We start from the raw sequence: 26,921 nt of genomic DNA on the forward strand, positions 1-26,921 counted from the left end.
TGACTGTATTACATTTATACCTAACTTACAACCAATCAGGTAACCTGCTCAATAGGGTCTCCATATCGAATACGCTGATTGGCTATTCCTTAAAACTAAATGATCCACGATACCACAAAAACCACCCACAACATCGACATTCGACACGAGGTCTTGGCTGCTGGTGTTGGTGCTTGCGTTATTATCTTTTATCTTGTGGTCTTGGACTGTATTGTCTTGCCAATTGCTTTTGGAGATGCGCTGGGAAGCGCACACTTATCTCTTGACTGTTATTCAAAGAAGGATATTAGTAAAGAACAGTTTATCCAAGAAGGCCTCATTATTCACCACGTTGAACATCTGGAATAAGGGTTTTAGTTCACACAGGTGAACTCTTAAACAGCAAGGAGTTCACAGTGGGCGCTCGTCCTTAAACACTAAGTTGTTCACAGAGTACAACAGGGCATAAATGGGTGGCGTACAAGTAGGGGGGCACCAGATGCGCCATGGGGGGGGCATTGCACCCAAATGCCCCCCACCCACTAGCGACGGGCCTGACGAAGCGAGAACAGAGGCTTCTTCTTGCATTCCAGATGCCAAGGTGATCAAGTCCATTCGGCTTTCTGATCTTCTCGGTATTCTTGGCTGAACTCTGCCATCGTGTTGGCCCTCAAGGGGATCCCCTTGGTGCAGTAATATTTTCCGAGTCGCTCTCTGCTATGAAAGCCTTGGAGTCCCTACAGTCTGGATGGAGGTCCGACCACCTGGTTCTTGAAGTTCTTCACGTCATGAACACGGCTGATTGGAGGGGTATGGTCGCCCACCTGCGTTGGATCCCTTCCCACGTGGGCATTTGTGGAAATGAGGCCTGTGAGTGTGACCAGGCGGCCGACAATGCACTCAGCTCAGCCTTTGTTACCCCAATCCCTCTGGGCCCGTCAGAACTCTCTCATCTAATTTGGAATGGTATGAACAACAAATGCCAATTTCAGTGGGACACCTCCACCAAGGGGAGATGGTGTTATCAGGTGCACCCTCTGGTTGACTCCTCCGTCTCGTTTCTCCGACTCTCCTGAGGAGACAAGGCAATCCTCCACACCATACAGGCTCAGACTCCTATTTACGCATGATAGAGATCGGGTGGACCACTCTACGGGGCTCTGCGAGGTGTACCGGCTCTGTGAGGTGTACCGGCTCTGCGAGGTGTACCGGCTCTGCGAGGTGTACCGGCTCTGCAAGGTGTACCGGCTCTCTGTGCCGATCGAGCCAAAAGCACCCTCGACTCTACAAATCGTTGTTTAAATTTATTAAAGAAACGGGTGTAACAATATACAGTCCTCGTCGTCCGTACTGTCTGCTCCAGCCGAAATGTATGAGTGTGTGGCGTATATAGAGCCTCACAGCTCTGAAAACCGCCATTAAACTGAGATTAAGAGGAAGAAGAAGAAGAGGATTGGAAGAAGAAGAAGAAGAACAATGAAGAAGAAGAGGAGGAGGATTTCCGGTTTGGCCTTGCTTGTCCTTGGTAGTTTTTCTTGGTGCTCTCCTTCAGGAAGTCGGAGCTCTGTTTTGCGGAATTATGAGGGCTCTAATGGTGAGATATTCCTCTTTAACCCGATTTGGAGTAACGACGTCGCTCTATGTATTTTACTTACAATCTCGAGTAAGCTCGGTACGTGTTCGGTGTGTGTTTATAACTGAGTTAAGGTGATACGCAGGTCATCCGACAAGAGGAGTTTATTTTGTACTTGCACTGTCTTGCTTTGGGATTGTGTGGTGGGTGTATCGATGAATTGTGCTCGTTTCCATTTCATCAGATGCTGGGCCGTGTTACTCACCGTGGTATCTGCAGCACACAACGGAGGGAGATGAGGAACAAGGTTCCTGAACTGCAAAAACTCTTCCAGGTGAGTCCGAGCCCGTTTTACCTGTTTTCGCCGCCAAGTGTTTTCGCACTCTCGTCAAGATTTGTGGAGAAACTTTTAAGTAAACATTTCAAACGAGCAAATGCAACCCGTCGCTTCGTGGGGGGAGATGGAAGGGGGTGGGTGGGTGGGTAGGACGAGGAAGAGAGGGGGGATTGGGGAGGACGAGGAAGAGAGGGGGGATTGGGGAGGACGAGGAAGAGAGGGGGGATTGGGGAGGACGAGGAAGGGGGGGATTGGGGAGGACGAGGAAGAGGGGGGGATTGGGGAGGACGAGGAAGAGGGGGGATTGGGGAGGACGAGGAAGAGGGGGGATTGGGGAGGACGAGGAAGAGGGGGGGATTGGGGAGGACGAGGAAGAGGGGGGATTGGGGAGGACGAGGAAGAGGGGGGATTGGGGAGGACGAGGAAGAGAGGGGGGATTGGGGAGGACGAGGAAGAGAGGGGGATTGGGGAGGACGAGGAAGAGAGGGGGGATTGGGGAGGACGAGGAAGAGAGGGGGATTGGGGAGGACGAGGAAGAGAGGGGGGATTGGGGAGGACGAGGAAGAGAGGGGGGATTGGGGAGGACGAGGAAGAGAGGGGGGATTGGGGAGGACGAGGAAGAGAGGGGGATTGGGGAGGACGAGGAAGAGAGGGGGGATTGGGGAGGACGAGGAAGAGAGGGGGATTGGGGAGGACGAGGAAGAGAGGGGGGATTGGGGAGGACGAGGAAGAGAGGGGGGATTGGGGAGGACGAGGAAGAGAGGGGGGATTGGGGAGGACGAGGAAGAGAGGGGGATTGGGGAGGACGAGGAAGAGAGGGGGATTGGGGAGGACGAGGAAGAGAGGGGGGATTGGGGAGGACGAGGAAGAGAGGGGGATTGGGGAGGACGAGGAAGAGAGGGGGGATTGGGGAGGACGAGGAAGAGAGGGGGGATTGGGGAGGACGAGGAAGAGAGGGGGGATTGGGGAGGACGAGGAAGAGAGGGGGGATTGGGGAGGACGAGGAAGAGAGGGGGGATTGGGGAGGACGAGGAAGAGAGGGGGGATTGGGGAGGACGAGGAAGAGAGGGGGATTGGGGAGGACGAGGAAGAGAGGGGGATTGGGGAGGACGAGGAAGAGAGGGGGGATTGGGGAGGACGAGGAAGAGAGGGGGGATTGGGGAGGACGAGGAAGAGAGGGGGGATTGGGGAGGACGAGGAAGAGAGGGGGGATTGGGGAGGACGAGGAAGAGAGGGGGGATTGGGGAGGACGAGGAAGAGAGGGGGATTGGGGAGGACGAGGAAGAGAGGGGGATTGGGGAGGACGAGGAAGAGGGGGGATTGGGGAGGACGAGGAAGAGAGGGGGGATTGGGGAGGACGAGGAAGGAGGGGGATTGGGGAGGACGAGGAAGGGAGGGGGGATTGGGGAGGACGAGGAAGGGAGGGGGATTGGGGAGGACGAGGAAGGGAGGGGGGATTGGGGAGGACGAGGAAGGGAGGGGGGATTGGGGAGGACGAGGAAGGGAGGGGGGATTGGGGAGGACGAGGAAGGGAGGGGGATTGGGGAGGACGAGGAAGGAGGGGGGATTGGGGAGGACGAGGAAGGGAGGGGGATTGGGGAGGACGAGGAAGGGAGGGGGGATTGGGGAGGACGAGGAAGGGAGGGGGATTGGGGAGGACGAGGAAGGGAGGGGGATTGGGGAGGACGAGGAAGGGAGGGGGATTGGGGAGGACGAGGAAGGAGGGGGGATTGGGGAGGACGAGGAAGGGAGGGGGATTGGGGAGGACGAGGAAGGGAGGGGGATTGGGGAGGACGAGGAAGGGAGGGGGATTGGGGAGGACGAGGAAGGGAGGGGGATTGGGGAGGACGAGGAAGGGAGGGGGATTGGGGAGGACGAGGAAGGAGGGGGATTGGGGAGGACGAGGAAGGGAGGGGGATTGGGGAGGACGAGGAAGGGAGGGGGGATTGGGGAGGACGAGGAAGGAGGGGGGATTGGGGAGGACGAGGAAGGAGGGGGGATTGGGGAGGACGAGGAAGGGAGGGGGATTGGGGAGGACGAGGAAGAGAGGGGGGATTGGGGAGGACGAGGAAGAGAGGGGGGATTGGGGAGGAGGAGGAAGAGAGGGGGGATTGGGGAGGAGGAGGAAGAGAGGGGGATTGGGGAGGAGGAGGAAGAGAGGGGGATTGGGGAGGAGGAGGAGGAAGAGAGGGGGATTGGGGAGGAGGAGGAAGAGAGGGGGATTGGGGAGGAGGAGGAGGAAGAGAGGGGGGATTGGGGAGGAGGAGGAGGAAGAGAGGGGGATTGGGGAGGAGGAGGAAGAGAGGGGGATTGGGGAGGAGGAGGAAGAGAGGGGGGATTGGGGAGGAGGAGGAAGAGAGGGGGGATTGGGGAGGAGGAGGAAGAGAGGGGGGATTGGGGAGGAGGAGGAAGAGAGGGGGATTGGGGAGGAGGAGGAAGAGAGGGGGATTGGGGAGGAGGAGGAAGAGGGGGGATTGGGGAGGAGGAGGAAGAGAGGGGGATTGGGGAGGACGAGGAAGAGAGGGGGGATTGGGGAGGACGAGGAAGGAGGGGGATTGGGGAGGACGAGGAAGGAGGGGGGATTGGGGAGGACGAGGAAGGGAGGGGGATTGGGGAGGACGAGGAAGGGAGGGGGGATTGGGGAGGACGAGGAAGGGAGGGGGATTGGGGAGGACGAGGAAGGGAGGGGGGATTGGGGAGGACGAGGAAGGGAGGGGGGATTGGGGAGGACGAGGAAGGGAGGGGGATTGGGGAGGACGAGGAAGGGAGGGGGATTGGGGAGGACGAGGAAGGGAGGGGGATTGGGGAGGACGAGGAAGGGAGGGGGATTGGGGAGGACGAGGAAGGAGGGGGGATTGGGGAGGACGAGGAAGGGAGGGGGATTGGGGAGGACGAGGAAGGAGGGGGGATTGGGGAGGACGAGGAAGGGAGGGGGATTGGGGAGGACGAGGAAGGGAGGGGGATTGGGGAGGACGAGGAAGGGAGGGGGATTGGGGAGGACGAGGAAGGGAGGGGGATTGGGGAGGACGAGGAAGGAGGGGGGATTGGGGAGGACGAGGAAGAGAGGGGGGATTGGGGAGGACGAGGAAGAGAGGGGGGATTGGGGAGGAGGAGGAAGAGAGGGGGGATTGGGGAGGAGGAGGAAGAGAGGGGGATTGGGGAGGAGGAGGAAGAGAGGGGGATTGGGGAGGAGGAGGAAGAGAGGGGGATTGGGGAGGAGGAGGAAGAGAGGGGGGATTGGGGAGGAGGAGGAAGAGAGGGGGATTGGGGAGGAGGAGGAGGAAGAGAGGGGGATTGGGGAGGAGGAGGAGGAAGAGAGGGGGATTGGGGAGGAGGAGGAGGAAGAGAGGGGGGATTGGGGAGGAGGAGGAGGAAGAGAGGGGGATTGGGGAGGAGGAGGAAGAGAGGGGGGATTGGGGAGGAGGAGGAAGAGAGGGGGATTGGGGAGGAGGAGGAAGAGAGGGGGATTGGGGAGGAGGAGGAAGAGAGGGGGGATTGGGGAGGAGGAGGAAGAGAGGGGGATTGGGGAGGACGAGGAAGAGAGGGGGATTGGGGAGGACGAGGAAGAGAGGGGGATTGGGGAGGACGAGGAAGGGAGGGGGGATTGGGGAGGACGAGGAAGGGAGGGGGATTGGGGAGGACGAGGAAGGGAGGGGGATTGGGGAGGACGAGGAAGAGAGGGGGATTGGGGAGGACGAGGAAGAGAGGGGGATTGGGGAGGACGAGGAAGGAGGGGGGATTGGGGAGGACGAGGAAGAGAGGGGGATTGGGGAGGACGAGGAAGAGAGGGGGATTGGGGAGGACGAGGAAGAGAGGGGGGATTGGGGAGGACGAGGAAGAGAGGGGGATTGGGGAGGACGAGGAAGGGAGGGGGATTGGGGAGGACGAGGAAGGGAGGGGGATTGGGGAGGACGAGGAAGGGAGGGGGATTGGGGAGGACGAGGAAGAGAGGGGGGATTGGGGAGGACGAGGAAGAGAGGGGGGATTGGGGAGGACGAGGAAGGAGAGGGGGATTGGGGAGGAGGAGGAAGAGAGGGGGATTGGGGAGGAGGAGGAAGAGAGGGGGATTGGGGAGGAGGAGGAAGAGAGGGGGGATTGGGGAGGAGGAGGAAGAGAGGGGGGATTGGGGAGGAGGAGGAAGAGAGGGGGGATTGGGGAGGAGGAGGAAGAGAGGGGGGATTGGGGGAGGAGGAGGAAGAGAGGGGGATTGGGGAGGAGGAGGAGGAAGAGAGGGGGATTGGGGAGGAGGAGGAAGAGAGGGGGGATTGGGGAGGAGGAGGAAGAGAGGGGGGATTGGGGAGGAGGAGGAAGAGAGGGGGGATTGGGGAGGAGGAGGAAGAGAGGGGGATTGGGGAGGAGGAGGAAGAGAGGGGGGATTGGGGAGGAGGAGGAAGAGAGGGGGGATTGGGGAGGAGGAGGAAGAGAGGGGGGATTGGGGAGGAGGAGGAAGAGAGGGGGGATTGGGGAGGAGGAGGAAGAGAGGGGGATTGGGGAGGAGGAGGAAGAGAGGGGGATTGGGGAGGAGGAGGAAGAAGAGAGGGGGATTGGGGAGGAGGAGGAGGAAGAGAGGGGGGATTGGGGAGGAGGAGGAAGAAGAGAGGGGGGATTGGGGAGGAGGAGGAAGAAGAGAGGGGGATTGGGGAGGAGGAGGAAGAGAGGGGGATTGGGGAGGAGGAGGAAGAGAGGGGGGATTGGGGAGGAGGAGGAAGAGAGGGGGATTGGGGAGGAGGAGGAAGAGAGGGGGGATTGGGGAGGAGGAGGAAGAGAGGGGGGATTGGGGAGGAGGAGGAAGAGAGGGGGATTGGGGAGGAGGAGGAAGAGAGGGGGATTGGGGAGGAGGAGGAAGAGAGGGGGGATTGGGGAGGAGGAGGAGGAAGAGAGGGGGATTGGGGAGGAGGAGGAAGAAGAGAGGGGGATTGGGGAGGAGGAGGAAGAGAGGGGGGATTGGGGGAGGAGGAGGAAGAGAGGGGGGATTGGGGAGGAGGAGGAAGAGAGGGGGGATTGGGGAGGAGGAGGAAGAGAGGGGGATTGGGGAGGAGGAGGAAGAGAGGGGGGATTGGGGAGGAGGAGGAAGAGAGGGGGGATTGGGGAGGAGGAGGAAGAGAGGGGGATTGGGGAGGAGGAGGAAGAGAGAGGGGGGATTGGGGAGGAGGAGGAAGAGAGGGGGGATTGGGGAGGAGGAGGAAGAGAGGGGGATTGGGGAGGAGGAGGAAGAGAGGGGGATTGGGGAGGAGGAGGAAGAGAGGGGGGATTGGGGAGGAGGAGGAAGAGAGGGGGATTGGGGAGGAGGAGGAAGAGAGAGGGGGATTGGGGAGGAGGAGGAAGAGAGGGGGGATTGGGGAGGACGAGGAAGAGAGGGGGGATTGGGGAGGACGAGGAAGAGAGGGGGATTGGGGAGGACGAGGAAGAGAGGGGGATTGGGGAGGAGGAGGAAGAGAGGGGGATTGGGGAGGACGAGGAAGAGAGGGGGGATTGGGGAGGAGGAGGAAGAGAGGGGGATTGGGGAGGAGGAGGAAGAGAGGGGGATTGGGGAGGAGGAGGAAGAGAGGGGGATTGGGGAGGAGGAGGAAGAGAGGGGGGATTGGGGAGGAGGAGGAAGAGAGGGGGATTGGGGAGGAGGAGGAAGAGAGGGGGATTGGGGAGGAGGAGGAGGAAGAGAGGGGGGATTGGGGAGGAGGAGGAAGAGAGGGGGATTGGGGAGGAGGAGGAAGAGAGGGGGATTGGGGAGGAGGAGGAAGAGAGGGGGGATTGGGGAGGAGGAGGAAGAGAGGGGGGATTGGGGAGGAGGAGGAAGAGAGGGGGATTGGGGAGGAGGAGGAAGAGAGGGGGGATTGGGGAGGAGGAGGAAGAGAGGGGGATTGGGGAGGAGGAGGAAGAGAGGGGGATTGGGGAGGAGGAGGAAGAGAGGGGGATTGGGGAGGAGGAGGAAGAGAGGGGGATTGGGGAGGAGGAGGAGGAAGAGAGGGGGATTGGGGAGGAGGAGGAAGAGAGGGGGGATTGGGGAGGAGGAGGAAGAGAGGGGGATTGGGGAGGAGGAGGAAGAGAGGGGGGATTGGGGAGGAGGAGGAAGAGAGGGGGATTGGGGAGGAGGAGGAAGAGAGGGGGATTGGGGAGGAGGAGGAAGAGAGGGGGGATTGGGGAGGAGGAGGAAGAGAGGGGGGATTGGGGAGGAGGAGGAAGAGAGGGGGATTGGGGAGGAGGAGGAAGAGAGGGGGGATTGGGGAGGAGGAGGAAGAGAGGGGGGATTGGGGAGGAGGAGGAGGAAGAGAGGGGGATTGGGGAGGAGGAGGAAGAAGAGAGGGGGATTGGGGAGGAGGAGGAAGAGAGGGGGGATTGGGGAGGAGGAGGAAGAGAGGGGGGATTGGGGAGGAGGAGGAAGAGAGGGGGATTGGGGAGGAGGAGGAAGAGAGGGGGGATTGGGGAGGAGGAGGAAGAGAGGGGGGATTGGGGAGGAGGAGGAAGAGAGGGGGGATTGGGGAGGAGGAGGAAGAGAGGGGGATTGGGGAGGAGGAGGAGGAAGAGAGGGGGATTGGGGAGGAGGAGGAAGAGAGGGGGGATTGGGGAGGAGGAGGAAGAGAGAGGGGGATTGGGGAGGAGGAGGAAGAGAGGGGGATTGGGGAGGAGGAGGAAGAGAGGGGGGATTGGGGAGGAGGAGGAGGAGGAGAGAGGGGGGATTGGGGAGGAGGAGGAAGAGAGGGGGATTGGGGAGGAGGAGGAGGAAGAGAGGGGGGATTGGGGAGGAGGAGGAAGAGAGAGGGGGATTGGGGAGGAGGAGGAAGAGAGGGTGGGATTGGGGAGGAGGAGGAAGAGAGGGGGATTGGGGAGGAGGAGGAAGAGAGGAGGAGGAGGAGGAGGAGGAAGAAGAGAGGGGGGATTGGGGAGGAGGAGGAAGAGAGGGGGATTGGGGAGGAGGAGGAAGAGAGGGGGGGATTGGGGAGGAGGAGGAGGAGGAGGAAGAGAGGGGGATTGGGGGAGGAGGAGGAGGAGGAGGAAGAGAGGGGGATTGGGGAGGAGGAGGAAGAGAGGGGGATTGGGGAGGAGGAGGAAGAGAGGGGGGATTGGGGAGGAGGAGGAGGAGGAGGAGGAGGAAGAGAGGGGGATTGGGGAGGAGGAGGAGGAGGAAGAGAGGGGGGATTGGGGAGGAGGAGGAGGAAGAGAGGGGGGATTGGGGAGGAGGAGGAGGAGGAGGAAGAGAGAGAGAGGGGGGATTGGGGAGGAGGAGGAAGAGAGGGGGGATTGGGGAGGAGGAGGAAGAGAGGAAGAGGGGGATTGAGGAGGAGGAGGAGGAGGAAGAGAGGGGGGATTGGGGAGGAGGAGGAGGAGGAGGAGGAAGAGGAGGGGGGAGAGGGGGATTGGGGAGGAGGAGGAGGAAGAGAGGGATTGGGGATTGGAGGAGGAGGAGGAGGAGGAGGAAGAGAGGGGGATTGGGGAGGAGGAGGAAGAGAGGGGGATTGGGGGGAGGAGGAGGAAGAGAGGGGATTGGGGAGGAGGAGGAAGAGAGGGGGATTGGGGAGGAGGAGGAAGAGAGGGGGGATTGGGGAGGAGGAGGAGGAGGAGGAAGAGAGGGGGGATTGGGGAGGAGGAGGAGGAGGAGAGAGGGGGATTGGGGAGGAGGAGGAGGAGAGAGAGGGGATTGGGGAGGAGGAGGAGGAAGAGAGGAGGGGAAGGAGGATGGGAGAGGGGGATTAGGAGGAGGAGGAGGAAGAGGGGGGATTGGGGAGGAGGAGGAGGAAGAGAGGGGGGATTGGAGGAGGAGGAGGAAGAGAGGGGGATTGGGGGAGGAGGAGGAAGAGAGGGGGATTGGGGAGGAGGAGGAGGAAGAGAGGGGGGATTGGGGAGGAGGAGGAGGAAGAGAGGGGGATTGGGGAGGAGGAGGAGGAAGAGAGGGGGGATTGGGGAGGAGGAGGAAGAGAGGGGGATTGGAGGAGGAGGAGGAAGAGAGGGGGATTGGGGAGGAGGAGGAAGAGAGGGGGATTGGGGAGGAGGAGGAAGAGAGGGGGGATTGGGGAGGAGGAGGAAGAGAGGGGGATTGGGGAGGAGGAGGAAGAGAGGGGGGATTGGGAGGAGAGGAGAGGAGGAGGAGAGGAGGGGAGGAGGAGGAAGAGAGGGGGGATTGGGGAGGAGGAGGAGGAGGAGGAAGAGAGGGGGATTGGGGAGGAGGAGGAAGAGAGGGGGATTGGGGGAGGAGGAGGAAGAGAGGGGGGATTGGGGAGGAGGAGGAAGAGAGGGGGGATTGGGGAGGAGGAGGAAGAGAGGGGGGATTGGGGAGGAGGAGGAGGAGGAGGAAGAAGAGAGGGGGATTGGGGAGGAGGAGGAGGAGGAGGAAGAGGGGGGATTGGGGAGGAGGAGGAGAGAGGGGGATTGGAGGAGGAGGAGGAAGAGAGGGGGATTGGGGAGGAGGAGGAGGAGGAGGAGGAGGAAGAGAGGGGGGATTGGGGAGGAGGAGGAGAGAGGAGGAGGAGGAGGAGGAAGAGAGGGGGGATTGGGGAGGAGGAGGAGGAAGAGAGGGGGATTGGGGAGGAGGAGGAAGAGAGGGGGATTGGGATGAGGAGGAGGAAGAGAGGGGGGATTGGGGAGGAGGAGGAGGAGGAGGAAGAGAGGGGGGGATTGGGGGGGAGGAGGAGGAGGAGGAAGAGAGGGGGAGTGTGGAGGAGGAGGAGGAGGAGGAAGAGAGGGGGATTGGGGAGGAGGAGGAGGAGGAGGAGGAGGAAGAGAGGGGGATTGGGGGGAGGAGGAGGAGGAGGAGGAAGAGAGGGGGGATTGGGGAGGAGGAGGAGGAAGAGAGGGGGGGATTGGGGAGGAGGAGGAGGAGGAGGAAGAGAGGGGGATTGGGGAGGAGGAGGAGGAGGGGGAAGAGAGCGGGGATTGGGGAGGAGGAGGAGGAGGAGGAGGAGGAGGAAGAGAGGGGGATTGGGGGAGGAGGAGGAGGAAGAGAGGGGGGATTGGGGAGGAGGAGGAGGAAGAGAGGGGGGATTGGGGAGGAGGAGGAGGAAGAGAGGGGGATTGGGGAGGAGGAGGAGGAAGAGAGGGGGATTGGGGAGGAGGAGGAGGAAGAGAGGGGGGATTGGGGAGGAGGAGGAGGAGGAAGAGAGGGGGATTGGGGAGGAGGAGGAGGAAGAGAGGGGGGATTGGGGGAGGAGGAGGAAGAGAGGGGGATTGGAGGGGGGAGGAGGAGGAGGAGGAAGAGAGGGGGATTGGGGAGGAGGAGGAAGAGAGGGGGATTGGGGAGGAGGAGGAAGAGAGGGGGGATTGGGGAGGAGGAGGAGGAAGAGAGGGGGGATTGGGGAGGAGGAGGAGGAAGAGAGGGGGGATTGGGGGGAGGAGGAGGAAGAGAGGGGGGATTGGGGAGGAGGAGGAGGAAGAGAGGGGGATTGGGGAGGAGGAGGAGGAAGAGAGGGGGGATTGGGGAGGAGGAGGAGGAAGAGAGGGGGATTGGGGAGGAGGAGGAGGAAGAGAGGGGGATTGGGGAGGAGGAGGAGGAAGAGAGGGGGATTGGGGAGGAGGAGGAGGAAGAGAGGGGGATTGGGGAGGAGGAGGAGGAAGAGAGGGGGGATTGGGGAGGAGGAGGAGGAAGAGAGGGGGATTGGGGAGGAGGAGGAGGAAGAGAGGGGGATTGGGGAGGAGGAGGAGGAAGAGAGGGGGATTGGGGAGGAGGAGGAGGAAGAGAGGGGGGATTGGGGAGGAGGAGGAGGAAGAGAGGGGGATTGGGGAGGAGGAGGAGGAAGAGAGGGGGATTGGGGAGGAGGAGGAGGAAGAGAGGGGGGATTGGGGAGGAGGAGGAGGAAGAGAGGGGGGATTGGGGAGGAGGAGGAGGAAGAGAGGGGGATTGGGGAGGAGGAGGAGGAAGAGAGGGGGATTGGGGAGGAGGAGGAGGAAGAGAGGGGGGATTGGGGAGGAGGAGGAGGAAGAGAGGGGGGATTGGGGAGGAGGAGGAGGAAGAGAGGGGGATTGGGGAGGAGGAGGAGGAAGAGAGGGGGGATTGGGGAGGAGGAGGAGGAAGAGAGGGGGATTGGGGAGGAGGAGGAGGAAGAGAGGGGGATTGGGGAGGAGGAGGAGGAAGAGGGGGGATTGGGGAGGAGGAGGAGGAAGAGAGGGGGATTGGGGAGGAGGAGGAGGAAGAGAGGGGGATTGGGGAGGAGGAGGAGGAAGAGAGGGGGATTGGGGAGGAGGAGGAGGAAGAGAGGGGGGATTGGGGAGGAGGAGGAGGAAGAGAGGGGGGATTGGGGAGGAGGAGGAGGAAGAGAGGGGGGATTGGGGAGGAGGAGGAGGAAGAGAGGGGGATTGGGGAGGAGGAGGAGGAAGAGAGGGGGGATTGGGGAGGAGGAGGAGGAAGAGAGGGGGATTGGGGAGGAGGAGGAAGAGAGGGGGATTGGGGAGGAGGAGGAAGAGAGGGGGGATTGGGGAGGAGGAGGAAGAGAGGGGGGATTGGGGAGGAGGAGGAAGAGAGGGGGATTGGGGAGGAGGAGGAAGTGAGGGGGGATTGGGGAGGAGGGGGAAGACGGGGGATTGGGGAGGACGAGGGGGGAGGAGGGGGACGGGGGATGACGAGGGGGGAGGAGGGGGACGAGGGGGAGGAGGGGGACGGGGAGGACGGGGGAGGACGAGGGGGAGGAGGGGGACGGGGGAGGAGAGGGATGGGGGAGGACGGGAGTAAGATCTTGTTATTACATGTGCCATCACAGAAGAGTGGGGAAGAAGTGGAAAAGTGAGGGTTAAAATGAAAAGCATTTTGTCTACAATATGTGTGGATGTCCACAAAGAATGTTCCATCTCCTCCCCCCCTCCCCCTCCCCCTCCCCCATTTCCTTACACTTAGTCTGTGACCTTTAAAATAGCCTTTTTTAACCTGTAGTATTTTCAAATTGAGGGAATTATTTGCATTGTGAAAAGGACCATTTTATTATCTCCACCACCGAACGTGGATGAAGGTTATGTTTTCATCCCTGTCTGTCTGTGAACAGGCTTTATCAAAATGTGGACTGTTTTATGTTTCTCACAGTTTTGGTGGACAGGTTGGGGGTGTGACAATGACAAATTGATTATACTTTGGTGAAGGTCCACATCTCAATTCGGATACAGTAATTGCCCAGACCACTGAAGATGGGTAGATTCTATGTTTCACCCTTGTCTTTTTGTCTTTGTTTGTTAACACGGTCTCAAGTTGTGGACAGATTCGGACAAAATTTGGTGGAGAGGTTGGGTGTCTGTCTGATGAGTACGAATTGATTAAATTTTGGTGAAGATCTGGATCCGATAATTTTTTGAAGTGATTCTTCACCATTGATAGGGCCAAAAACGATATATTGCACGATATTTCAAAAAGTTGTGGACAGATTATGACAATGAGTTGGTGAGGTGACACGAACAAGCCGATTCGATTTTAGTTCAGGTATGGATCCAGATCCAACCTATCATCGAGATACAAAATGTAAACTCTTCAGCCTTGCGGAGGTATGTGCTCTACCGAATGCCATTCTAGTTGGGACTGTTTTAAGATTTCCATATTCATGAAGGATTTCCATATTGAGTATTGTCTTGTTACCTTTCCCATTTGGTGTTTGAGATCTTGTCCATGGATGTGTCATGGACAGTGAGAAAGGAAGGAAGGAAGAAGATTAACAGTTTTGAAATGTGGTGTTTGAGACGAATGTTCAACATCCCATGAACTGCTGGAAGAACAAACAAATCGGTGCTTGAAGAAATTAGACCACCATGTACATTAGACCACCATGTACATTAGAACACCATGTACATTAGAACACCATGTACATTAGAACACCATGTACATTAGAACACCATGTACATTAGAACACCATGTACATTAGAACACCATGTACATTAGAACACCATGTACATTAGAACACCATGTACATTAGAACACCATGTACATTTGAAACACTGATGCTAAAACACACTGTCATAGTTTGGACACATCATGTGTGGAGAAATCAACCATGCTGCATATGGTTGAGGGAAGAAGAGGAAGAGGTAGACATTGTACCATATATGCTTGATGGATGGGGTTAAGGCTGCAACTGAGACATCTCTTCCAGACCTTTGTGAAGCAGTGCAGGATAGGGATGTTTCGAGAAATCTGATCATGAATGTCACCAGAAGTCAGACACGACTTTATGGAACTAGATGGTGATGAGATATTACCTGTGCTCGGTAGATTAAAAGATTTCACCATCAACCTGGCCGATCTAGTGAAGTTTTGAAGGAGTCAATTTTTGTCTTGTTTAGCTTGTGAAAAATGAGCGATTTTGTAAAACTCAAATTTGCTATAATTCTGTGTGTAATTTTATAGCAAGAATGTATTTTCTTTAAATGAAGGGTTATCCGTTGCAACGTTCCCGAAGGTGTTTACTGGGATAATGGGAGGAATGGGGGTTGCGAATCGTAAGTACAAATCGCTATCGTAGATACCTCCTTTGAGGGAAGGGGTAGTTTGAACCAGTACCTATAGGATTTGTGGGAGAGGGTCAGGTCAGGTATGGGAGCATGCGCCAGAGCAGCGAGTCACTGCGTCCAAATTAGTCAATTTCTGCTATTATGGTATATGTAATAATTCATAATATTGTTGCGAATTCGCGCCCGCCGGCGTGTGAACGGCCGTGTCACTCGAATCGCGACCGCGTCACCCACCGGACGGACAATTCAGTCGTGATCCTCCGGGAACTATCGCCCGGAGCCAGTCACGGGTGGGCCTTTCGACCTCACCACAATCGTGCCAATCGGCCACCCGCGTAGGATAGGGTTGTTCGCCAAACTTGACCTACCTAAGTACGCACGCGGATGGTAAACCGGGCGATCGTACCTCGCCGCAGGTCGACTCTGGACACGAACCACTTAAGCGGTCCGTTCCGTGCTACAGTGATAACCGAGCGGTGTTATCGTCGGCCTCGACGGTTACGATTAATTACCGGGCGTATTAAGCCCACTACGAACCCTTTACGTGAAGCAGGATGGAGGGTCAATAAAGAAAAGACGAAGCGAAACGGGAAAACAGTTCACACAAAGCACATTTATTACGTGACACACGGAAAGCACACACATACAGCCAAACAGTCAAAATGCACATATAGCAACAAAAACAAATGCAACAACGACGCAGAGTTACTACCGACTACGCGCACACACGGCGCCAACACACATTTACTCAAAAGCAAAGGAAAGAAGCCACCCTCATAGACAAGGGGGCAGACGGGCCTGTAGGCCAATATGCGCGCGTGACCTGAAGGAGCGGCCAGGCCCGTGAGACCGGGGTGGGGGGGTCCTACCCGGGTCCTTGTGACGCGTTGGCGGACGAGCCGCAGATGTGGCCGCGTGGCTGTGCCCCGACTCCGTGCTCCTTGGCGGGTTTCGTTGGCACGACGTTTGGAGTGGGGTGGGAACGGGGCCCCCTTGTTGCACTATCTCAGCGCGGGGGGAAAGGGGGAATTGTTGATGCCCTGGGGGAGGGAGAATGGCTGGCTGGCTTGGGTCCCGCGACGAGCGATCCCACACCGCGACTTCGTTGCCGACCGCCGTCCTTCTTGCCTCGGACCCGAGCTCCTTGCCTCTTCCCGCCACTCTTCTCAACCGACTCCAGAACCCAACTCGATGACACAACGATGACTTCGCCACCCGACTCGACTCTGCCACACTGACTCGACTCACTCTTTCTCCCCCGACTCGACTGACTCTCCACCCGACTCGACTCTCTCCTCTGATTCGCCTTGCGCTCGCCGTTTTATAGGCCGGCAGGAGAAAACAATATGCAAATATCCGGAACAGGATGACCTCGGGGGCGGAGCCATGCTCGCCAATTGGACGGAGGAAAGGGGGCGTGAATCTCCCCTGATCCTAGAATTTGCATAAATCGATTTCACACAGACGCGCCTGGAGGCAGGGCCAAGCCGCTCCGTGCTTGCTAATTGGACGGAGCAAAAGTGGGCGTATAGCGTTCCAGATCCGAATTTTCCCTCGGAAAGGCCGCTATTTGCGCTCGCGGCTCGGTGCGTTCGGCACCAATCGCCGAACGGGCCCGAGACAGCCCGACGCTCAGTGTTCACAGGTGGTGCGGGAATGGGCGTAGAAGGAGAGAGGTGAAGGTGGTGGAGGGTTTTCGGTGGTGGTTTGATGGTTATGGTGCCGTTTGGGAATGGCGGTAATGCGATGATGTGGGAGCGAGTTGTGAAGGTAAAGGTTGTGGCTGTTGGCGTTGTTGTTGTTGTCCGAGGGTTGGAGCGTGGTTGCAGTTGGTGACGATGGCTGGCGTGGTAGTTGTTGTGTGATGGCGGTTGAGACGTGGTTGGTTTAAAATAAAGATAGAACAGAAAAAATGGCTATCTCAAAGCGTCGCAGCCCGGATGAATCACCTAAATTACCTCAAGACAATGGGTTTGGGCTAACTACACATGTACTTAGAGATATCTCACCTACGGGCCCTTCATGGTGTAATGCGAATTTCCACAGCCGTAACAATATAATGGACGTAAGCCTGAAACTTCTAACACACTTTCTCCGAACATATTCTGTTCATACTTCCGAAATCTTCACATTATGTGTTCCATGTATTTACGCAGGTGACAGTGGATTAAAAAAATCGAATATAGATAGAATTTTCAGAGGGAATTGATGACATCACAATCAGCAGCGTTCGGCGGCAAACCGATGGCCAGGTCCCAGACGACGTGCTTTACTTAACTAAGTCCATGAGTTCAGGACGTTTGTTCAACTCAGCATTTATGACTTTTATCCTGCCATGTTGTTAATCTGTTGATGGAAGTAATATAGAATGATGAATATGTCAAATCGTTCGTGTTACTCATCCGGCACTGTGTCAAGGCCAACAATCTAAAATGACCGGTCTCAAACGCTACCATGGGCACCCAGACACGCCACCAATATGAACTGAGCTGTTGAATGTGGTGCAAAACATCCAAAAAAAACTACTGTGTGTGTGTGTGTGTGTGTGTGTGTGTGTGTGTGTGTGTGTGTGTGTGTGTGTGTGTGTGTGTGTGTGTGTGTGTGTGTGTGTGTGTGTGTGTGTGTGTGTGTGTGTGTGTGTTGGAAGAGCTAGCACTGGTACACGGAATGGATCAGGACAAAAGTAACAGTAGAGAAGAAGAGGAGGTGGGGGGAGGACACCTACAGCAAAGTTGAAGGCCAAGACAGAGGCAGACTTGGACAAACAATGGGTGTGGGGAAGAATGGGGGGCAGTTGAGGATGGATGGAGTGGACAAGATGGATACAGAAGGGTTCTCGGGAGGGAAAACTAGAAATTTGGAAGGAGGGATTGGGGTTGGATTAAGTGTTGGGGGCAGGGGGGGAATTAATAAGGGTTAACTCTCCCCCCCCAACCACACCCCAGGGGGAATGATGCTGACCTGTCTTTTTGGAACTGGCAGGTCAGACCTGACTGTCGACTGTGGCAGGAATTTGTAATTAATTCAGTGTGCTGGTGATAACTCACTTGCTCATGAAAGACACTGTGTGGTCTTTAACGTCCACCAATCACCAGCATTTGCCAACAGATCCTCCGGCTTCACATCCATATGAGGGACAAGCGCACACATTGATGCCTCGCCCTGCCTGCAAAACACCAGGGTGACCATTTATAGCTGAAATGAGATTTGAACCCAGGCTAGACGGTGCAAACCTCTTGGGTATCCTGCTGGCCCTCTGTGGATGAACCCCTTTTTGAAGGTAGAAACCTGATTTTAAGCCTAAACTCTTAAAAAAAAAAAAAACAGAAGTGCACTCGGTAGAGCACATACCTTTTCCGTGCAACGCCTACTCCACGAGAACATATCTGGCCCAATACATTTTTGAAAATTCATGCTAAATATAGTTTTTGGCCTGATCTTTCAATGGTGAAGAATCAGTTTAAAAATTAAATAATTCTCGTATTCCGATGCAGAGTGAGATCTTCACCAAAATCGAATCGGTTTGTCCTTGTCACACACCCAACCTGTCTACCAAGTTTCATCTGAACATGTCCGCAACTTTTTGAAATATCATGCTCTATATGGTTTTGCCCGATCTCTCAATTGTGAAGAATCGCTTTAAAGAAATTATGGGATCCAGATCCGAATTCAGATCTTCACCAAGATTGAATCGATTCTTCTTTGTCACACACCCAACGTGTTCAACAAGTTTTGGCCAAATCCATCCACAACTTTTTGAGATATCCTGCACACAGACAGACAGACAGAGGTGAAAACATAACCTCCTTCCACCTTCGGTGGCAGAGGTTAAAAAAAAAAATTCTGCTACTTGTATTGTGTAAGACATTGGGATGTTTTGGTTCTGATCAATTTGATCCTGAGTCGAGTTGTGGGGTTGAACTGTCTTCATTGGGGTTGATGTCTGTTTGATCAATACATTCATGTGTGCAGGAAAATAATGATGTCCCTATACATCTCAAAGGTGGTCCAAAGGACGTTATGCTCTACAGCACCACGATGAGTGTCTCTATCGTGGGTAAGTGTTGAAGTTTAAATGAACCCCTTCAGAACTTGATGAGCATTACCTGTCATGATCCTCCAGCTATTAAATTTATTTTCTTAAAGATAACCACTGTGCTGATCACTTGACTAGAGGGATGATTGATTGATTGATCCTTGGCCATATGGCAGCAATACAATCTGTTTTTAAACCAATAATGTACTTTCATTATTTATTTTATACTTTCAAAATGTAATTATTTAATAGGTTACCCGTCAAGACTGCGGTATTGCTCATGTTTATCAATTTTGTTTTGTAACTAATCGTTTTTTGGTTTTTAAAAATATTTTAAAACATTTTTTTTCATTTTTCTTTTCCAGGTTTGTGCTACGTCTTTTACTCAATTTACCAGATGATGTGACGTCAAGTTTATTCAAAATGAACTGATTGTCCTCTCAATATCTCCCACCTGGATTGTCTCTGAGGATTGTCTCCTCTGCTGAGGAACCTTTAACACAGCAAGGGCCATCCCATGCAAACTGGATCTGTGGTTCTATTTTCTTCCCCCCCCCCCTTGTTTTTGTCTTCCACATACTCCAATAAAAGTTCTGAAATGACCATATCTTTTCACCAGCCTGCATGCTTGGTTTGTGCATAAGTATGTCTGATTAAATTATAACATCCGGTTTTGATGCAGGCCTGGGATTGTGTATTATGGAGGGGAATTTGAAAAGCACCTATTTGGCATTTTCATTTCCACTGTTTATAGCAGGGGTGAGTGAATATGGCTGTGAATCGTGGTTCCATTTATTCGAACTGATGATAGAGCCTGAGTGAGTGGAGATTGTGCACAAAAAAGCAACTTTAACACAGGAGGCCATTGGGCCCATCAAGCCTGCACAATCATGCCAACATCTTGGTACTCACCCATCTCCACTACTTCCAGATACCTATCCAACTCTATTTCAAAATTATCTTCTGCCACTATCCAATGTAGGAAGACCATTCCATGCATTCACTACTCTGAGTGAAAGACCCCTGCCTTACTACTGTCCTAATTGAACTGTTCCTCCTTGTCTGCTCGTGTCCATTCTACGAAAAAAAAAATTCCACACTTTGTCTCCTTCATTATCTTAAACATCTTTATCAGATCCCCTTTGTATTCATCTCCTTTTAATGTAAAAGGTCCTCTTTCAGCTGCTCATACTGTAACTTAATCTAGCTAGGGCTGGAATCGGGGGCATTCCATGTCAAGTGTACACACCCTCCTGACACTAATACCTCATTTTCTCCTCATATGTTGGTCATTTATTCACTTGGGTGAAAAAACTCAATACCATCTTTTAGACCTGTGGGCCCATTTTAGGGGCCCCCCAAATTTGGGTGCTCCCGGCTGCCCCACAATATTCCAGAGGCCATATCACAGGTTGTAGCGCTCCGATTTGGCTGATCTTGGTTTCAAAATGCTCGTAAAAGTGAGATCTTTCGAATCACGTAAAGTAAAATCACTCAAACAGTAATTCAGAGTTATAGTTCGTGGCGCCCTTTGACCTTGGTCCCTCGCTCCCCAGCCAAACCGATGGTCCCGATTTCTTCGTGTGAGAATACCCCTTCCTATACTCCAACACCTCAGCATAAATGAAAATGGGATCTCAATGGGTTCAAGTGTGATGTTGGTTTTATTGTTCGGGGACTCGGGTGCTGGACACACAATACGCCACAATACATAGCACAATATTTGAACACAAGATTGCCAATACACTATATCAGTATATTGTACATAAATTTTCCACATGCACATGCAGGAACTGGAAGCGATACTAGTATGAGTAAGAGTTTTTCCTAGCATATTATAGTCAAGATTTTTTGCCAACCAATGTTTTATTTGACAGCTGTGTTTCTTTTTTACTGATTGTGTAGGTTCTACCTGTAGCAGTTTTTGGTTCTATGGAAATAAGTATATCAAAAATGACTAAAATGCAGTAATCTTCAATATCAGGAAAAAAAAAACTATTTGCGGGCCCGTTTGGATGAAGAAAATTCACTTTCACTTCATGAGTGTCCTGAAAGGCTTCCATGATGCAGGCAAGCCACCATTTTCCATCATAGTGCACTGTGACATAACCTGAGAGTTTCCTGTTAAAAGTTGGTGTAGATTTTGAAATAGCTGACTCGATACGGTGTTCCTCGCTAAGGCTGAATTCACGTACTTGAAGAGCAGTTTCAGAAATGGGGATGAAAGCATGAAGTTTTTGAGTTCCAGCTATGGTTTTGGCCGTTTTTAACCTTTCTTCCAGATTTCGTTCTTCCTCGTCATACGCCTCTTGGATCCCGTAACCGAACTTCATTTCATTCAAACCATTTTCAGCAAAGGCGAAAATATATTTTGGAGAAATAATTTGACTGTCGTAAGGTCTACGCAGGCTCTCACGTGTTGCTTTTCCTTTGACTGTACCTCCCACGCCATCTGAAAGGCCCTTGCCATGACTTGTGGCAAAAAATGCCATTCTGCATCAATACCATACTCTGATTTGTGATGACATAGGTTTATGAAGGCTTTGCAATTCTTATATTGGCCAGCGCAACCGTCTGAGAAACAGTAAAGTTTATATACATTTCCAAAGCTAGATTTCAAGTGTTCAATGTGCATTCTTTGGAAGAGGTGGACTGAGACAACGTCGTGAGTATTGCATTCTGATATAATCATGGTTTAATTTGCCATCGTCCGATTTGAAATAGTAAACCCAGGGGTGAATTGTCGCTTGAGAGCAGTTCCAATGGAGTCCTTGGGCCGCATCCTGTACGACAAACGAATAGTTCTTTGAGAAGTCTCCAATAATGAAAAATTCTCCTTCACCGATTTCGTCTTTCTTATTTTTCAGAAACTGAGATTGGGCCTTGACAATGAAGTCGTGTCTCACTAATTTCACCGCGTGTTCACAGAATTGATTAATGAATTCTTCCAAAGGCAGGACCATGGAGCTCAGTTCAGATCTGTCAGTGGATGTCCACCGTTTAAACTGAATTTCATCAATATCCTCCAGTTCATAAGCACTCAGTAGCTCGGTTTTGAAGTCTTCAATTGATGGGCAACTTTCACAAGTTCTGAAATAACATGCCGGTTGTGCTGGGTTACAAACTATGCGTGCTATCACATGATGATAGCTAGAAGTTCGGCTATCTGTGGCATTTTGGAACCAAACATCATGAGTTTCACATTTTGATGTATCGTACATACACATACACTGTGTGTACCGCCTGAACCGGCCAGGACACACTGAGGGACAGAGCATGCCGAACTTCGCGAATCCAACTTTCAAGCCAGGGTTCTTCTCTGAATTTCTGAAACAGTCCCTTGAGATTGTTTAGTACCAGGCGCTTTTGAATTTTGTCTTTTCCATGTCCATTCCTGACCACCACAGTCCTTTTTTCCCGGCATTATTCGGCTGATTTCATCACTTCGGTAAAATTCGGTTACGGCGGATTTCACTTCGTCAGGCAATATTTTACCCTGTTTGGGATTTGGAGACGATAGCATACCATTTTCTTTCTCTAAATTTTTGGCTTGCACAGCCATTCTTTGGGAGCAACTGAATTCACTCATCATCCCTCTGATGCTCATATTCCTAGCAAATATTGTCAGTATACGTATTTGCTCTGAACGGCTCGAAACGATGTATTTTTCTTTCAGGCTTTTGATCACCTCTGGCATGCAGTTTTAATCACATTTTGACGCTGTATTTTGTGTTTTCTCCGCAGTGCTTGGTCCAGCAACTAGTTCTAATTTCTTTTGCACAGAATCTTCCACTTTACTTCGCTTTTCAGGAACGTACCCTGGGTTCCTTTCGTTTGTCGAATGGGCTTTCGCCTATCATCGATAACGACTGGTTTAATAGGTCAACTTCTGCTTCTCGCTCAAAAACCTCCTCGTCCTCATCTGTCGAAATAGATCCTGCAATGCCTTCGATAGTACCTTCTGATGATAATTTCGAACTGGTCGAAGATGATTCTTCAATACGCTCTGGTGGCAACTGTTTTTTTTCTGCACGAAGTACAAAGTCTGTCATCTTTTTTCATCTTTGAAGAAAATTTCATCAACATATCATTTGACACATTGTGAAGATCTTTTCGTTGTTTCGTTTTATGACAGATCGCAACAGTATTTTCGGAACTCCTTTCGATCTTCAGTCGCCATGCTTACTGCAAAATATGCAAAAACAGATTTATCCCATTTATAACTTAATTCGATGATGGTTATACAAAAAATATACACTTAAAAATCAATAGACACAATGGGAAGAATAATTTTTCGCAAATTATGCAATATATTGTTGCGGATTCGCGCCCGCCGGCGTGCGGACGGCCACGTAACTCGAATCGCGGCAAGTCGCCCACCGGACGGACAATCCAGTCGTGACCCTCTCGGACTAACGCCGGGAACCAGTCACGGGTGGACCTTTCGGTCTCACCGCGATCGTGCCAATCGGCCCCCGCGTGGGATAGGGTTGCTCGCCAAATTCGACCTACCTAAGTACCCACACGGAGGGTAGACCGGGCGATCGCACCTCGCCGCAGGTCGACTTCGGACACGGGCCACTTTAAGCGACCCGTTCCGTACTATCGGGATAACCGAGCGGTGTTATTCGTCGGCCTCGACGGTTCGATTAATTATCGGGCGTTTTAGCCCACGACCAACCCTTTACGTGAAGCAAGATGGAGATTCAATGAAAGAAAAGACGAAGCGAAGCGGGAAAACAGTTCAACAATAAGCACATTTATTTCGCGATGAACGGAAAGCACACATATACAATTCCACCAAAAGCACATGTAAAAGAAGAAGACAATGCAATATTACACAAAAAGCAAATGCAACAATGCAGATCTATCCGACTACCGGGCACACGGCAACACTTATACAATTTTACTTCACAGACTGCGCCGACAACACATATTCCCAAAGCAAAAGAAAAGAGAACCACCCTCCAGGATGAGGGGGGTAGGCGGGCCTGGGGCCGAGACCGTGTCGGGCCTACCGTCTGATGATGAGACGCAGAGCGGCGGCGGCGCCTCAACTCCACGGGCCTCGCGGACAGTGTCTGGTAGGGGGTGGGAGAGGGGCCCCCTTTGTCGCACTATCTCAGCGCGGGGGGAAACAGGAGGGGGTTGCTGATGCTCGGGGGAAGGAGGATATTACCCTGTCTCGGGTCCCGCGGCGAGCGTCTCCTCCTCCACCTCGGTCGCGTTGCTGGCCTCTCCCTGTGCAGCTCCCGGCACCGACGCGAGCACCCCCTCGTCCGCCTTCGCCGCCGTCACCTCTCCACAGCTCCGTCCTCTTCACTCTGACTAGTACCACTTCTTTCCAGCTCCACCGACGACTCTCTTGAACTCCGCACACTCTCAACCCTCAACTTCCAACTGAACTGAACTTGACTGACGAACGCAGCCGTTTATATAAGCCCCGTGGCTTCGCTCTTTCACCCTTGACCCTTTGCCTCCGACCCTTCACCTGGCTCCCCATTGGCCCGAGGAAAAGTGGGCGTGAATGCTTTTTGATCCATGAATTTGCATATAGCGACCGCCCTCCAACGCCCTGGAGGCGGGGCCAAATCGCCCCTCGCTCACCGATTGGACGGAACAAAAGTGGGCGTGAGTCGTTTTTGATCCGTTTTTCTGCGGAAAGTCCGTGATGTTTTTGAACACGCTGCTCGGTGCGCGCCCCGCACGAGTCCAGCATCGGTGCCCACGAGTGGCGCGAGATGACGGTGATGCGATGGTGGCGAGTTGTGACGGTAAAGGTCGTGGCGGTTGTGGTGAAGCGACGTTGTGGTTGGTGGTTGTTGTGAAGTGGCGTTGTGGTTGGTGGTTGTTGTTGTGATGGCTGTTGAGACGTGGTTGGTGGTGGTAATAATGGCGGCTGGTCCAAAATAAAGATAGTAAAAGAAAAACGGCTATCCTGAAGAGTCGCAGCCCGACTGATTGACATTTATTCCCTCTAGACAACGGGTTTGGGCCTAACTACACATATACTTACAGAGATATCTCACCTAAGGGACCTGAATGGTGGTTTGTGAATTTCGTCAACCACAACAATATAATAGTCAGAGATGAGGATTGTCAATTTCAGACATAAAGTCACCTGCCAGCAGGTGACGTCATTAGAAAGATGACAGCAAACGTCGCCCAATGTCAAATCAAGAATTAGTGATATGTGGACCCCGAACAATAAAACCATCATCACACTTGAACTCATTGAGATCCCATTTTCATTTATGCTGAGGTGTTGGAGTATATGAAGGGTATTCTCACACGAAAAAATCGGGATCATCGGTTTGGCTGGGGGGTGGGGGCCCAAGGTCAAAAGGCACCCCAAACTATAACTTTTTGAATCACTGTTTCAGAGTGATTTTACTTTACGCAATTTGGAAGATCTCGCTTTTACGAGCATTTTGAGACCAAGATCATCCAAATCGGACCACTACAACCTGTGATATGGCCTCTGGAAGATTGTGGGTCAACCGGGGGCACCCAAATTTGGGGGGCCCTAAAATGGGCCCCCAGGTCTGAAAATTGACACTGTTTTACCGTGGATACAAAACACTTGCACAAAATAGAGTGAAATCTGAGATGATGTGTCAAAATTTCGCTGAAAAATGTGTACACTTGACATGGAACGCCCCAGATGATCATCCTCTCTTCGGGATGGATTCCAGGCACTCACACAAAGGGACCACCTCAGATTAACCCAAGGACACCGCCATATGGTGGACACCTCAGCACCACCCTGACACGCACTACTGCAATCTTTGCATGTTTTAGTGTGTTTTGCAGATTGAAGGGTTTTACAATGGCCAGAGTGCAAAACCTGCCACCAACCTCCTGAAAAAAAAAAGTAACAACTGCAGGACGACGTACGCAGACACAGTTGGGCACTAGAAATGGATGGCTGTTGGCTCACAGGGAGCTCTTCTGTGCTTTGGCAGGTTTTGTTTTCAATCTTGCTGGGTGTCCATGTCCATACACTCTTCTCACCAGAAAACCTGATGAGGGAGACAGTTTAGTCGCCGCCAACCCGACCATGAAACAGGTTAGTACAGGTTTACATTGTACCTGTAGCAAATCACAGATCGAATCTGGCTTGACTTGACAAAAGGAGGGAGAAAGCATGGGAAGAAACCGAGATTGGTGACTGTGCAGACAGCAGGAGTCATACATCAGATCAGGAGAAAGAAATGAGGGTGGAGCTGTTCCAGTGGCAAGTCTCTGGAGTCGAACAAACTGTAAAAGGCGAACATGTGCTTTTCTCACCAACTCCCCCCCCCTCCCCACTGACTGGAGCAACTGGACCAATCACCATGTTCCTTGCACAGAATATGGTGGCACATTATATATATATATATATATATATATATATATATATATATATATATATATATATATATATATATATATATATATATATATATATATATATTGACCGATTTCAGAATCCAATCCGACTAATGCATACAAACATCCAGGTCATCAGACAGTTATTTCCCTACTGTAAATGCATGTCCAGGATAGACTTATCCCCATGTCTGGTGGCATTCTAAATGTGATGTGTTGAGAAGGGTAAAGAATAGATTCCCTCTCCAATGGAAAGCTATTTTTTTCTCTTTACGACAGACACATTCATGCACGTGAGATGGCGTTAGCCCAACGGAGGCTCGACACCCGTTTTTTTCATCGACATTGACACCCAATTATTTCACCGACGCCGACACCCACCTTTTTCCATCGACGTTTGACACCCCGTTCAGCAGCTCTATGGACGCTAACTGGATCTTTTTCATATCGGGCTGAACATTGAGGTGATCATTGTTGTTGACGTTTTATGAGCGCTTCACGTTTTCGCTCGGTAATTCTGACAAATGACTGCTTTCTGTTGTTCGTCCAGCACCACAGGCATGGTGTTGTAGACCAGGAATGGTCGTGGGACGGGTGGGTTGTCACGGGCAACGATTCGCAAATGCGGCAGGGTGGATTTGGCTGGAGTCTGTGCCCACCCAGATGGGCCGCCCATAAAAAGAGGACGAGAGGTCCGTTCTGGACTGGTCAGTCGATGACCAATCAGGTGGCGACGGCTTTGAGAGTCAGTTGGCGTCAGTGAGTCAGCGTCAGACGGCTTTAGGATTCAGTCGAACCAGTCAGTTTTGCGACAGTCAGCTGTGCAACGGCTATTTTTGTTGATTTCCAGTCAGAAGGTTGCTTCGTCGATTTCCTGTCAATTTCTAGTCAGACGGTTGCTGAGCTGGCGACAGTTGGTGATGGCCTTGCAGCCTTCCAGTTTCTCACAGCGCTTCAGCTTCTCACAGCTCCTAACAGCTGTCTGTCGGTTGTGGCTCCTGGTGGCTCCTGATGGTGGGTGACGCTCGGACCGTTTATGCTGGTTCTGCTCGAGACCTGCTCTTGGCGTACCTGGTTCCTGGGGGTGACGACGTGACGTTGATTGGCGTTCAAACCTGTTCGCGAGTGGGTGCACGGCAAGGCTCGGCGTTGGCAACGGACAAGGCATGCTCACACATTTCAGAACGTTTTTATTTGACGTACGATGACTTCCA

General features: G+C 53.3%; 1 protein-coding gene across 1 annotated transcript; it reads left to right on the forward strand.

Moving 5' to 3' along the window:
• The first annotated feature begins 1,437 nt into the window (after nucleotides 1–1,437).
• Nucleotides 1,438–18,943, forward strand: LOC147011971 (cytochrome c oxidase subunit 7A2, mitochondrial-like). Its single transcript, XM_085857859.1, has 4 exons — nucleotides 1,438–1,573; nucleotides 1,797–1,886; nucleotides 18,273–18,357; nucleotides 18,702–18,943. The coding sequence occupies exons 1-4, from the start codon at nucleotides 1,559–1,561 to the stop codon at nucleotides 18,740–18,742; spliced, it is 231 nt and encodes a 76-aa protein (XP_085713985.1). The 5' UTR covers nucleotides 1,438–1,558; the 3' UTR covers nucleotides 18,743–18,943.
• The last annotated feature ends 7,978 nt before the right edge of the window (nucleotides 18,944–26,921 follow it).

The sequence above is a fragment of the Eptatretus burgeri genome, chromosome 15 (assembly GCF_056783735.1).
Source record: "Eptatretus burgeri isolate ZD-2024b chromosome 15, Ebu_testis_v1, whole genome shotgun sequence".
In the NCBI taxonomy this organism is placed as follows: Eukaryota; Metazoa; Chordata; class Myxini; order Myxiniformes; family Myxinidae; genus Eptatretus; species Eptatretus burgeri.

Excerpts from the sequence above, each read along its gene's own strand:
- LOC147011971 (XM_085857859.1), top strand. Across the intron at positions 1,887-18,272 it reads AACTGCAAAAACTCTTCCAG|GAAAATAATGATGTCCCTAT; the intron begins GTGAGTCCGAGC and ends TCATGTGTGCAG. Across the intron at positions 18,358-18,701 it reads GATGAGTGTCTCTATCGTGG|GTTTGTGCTACGTCTTTTAC; the intron begins GTAAGTGTTGAA and ends TTTCTTTTCCAG.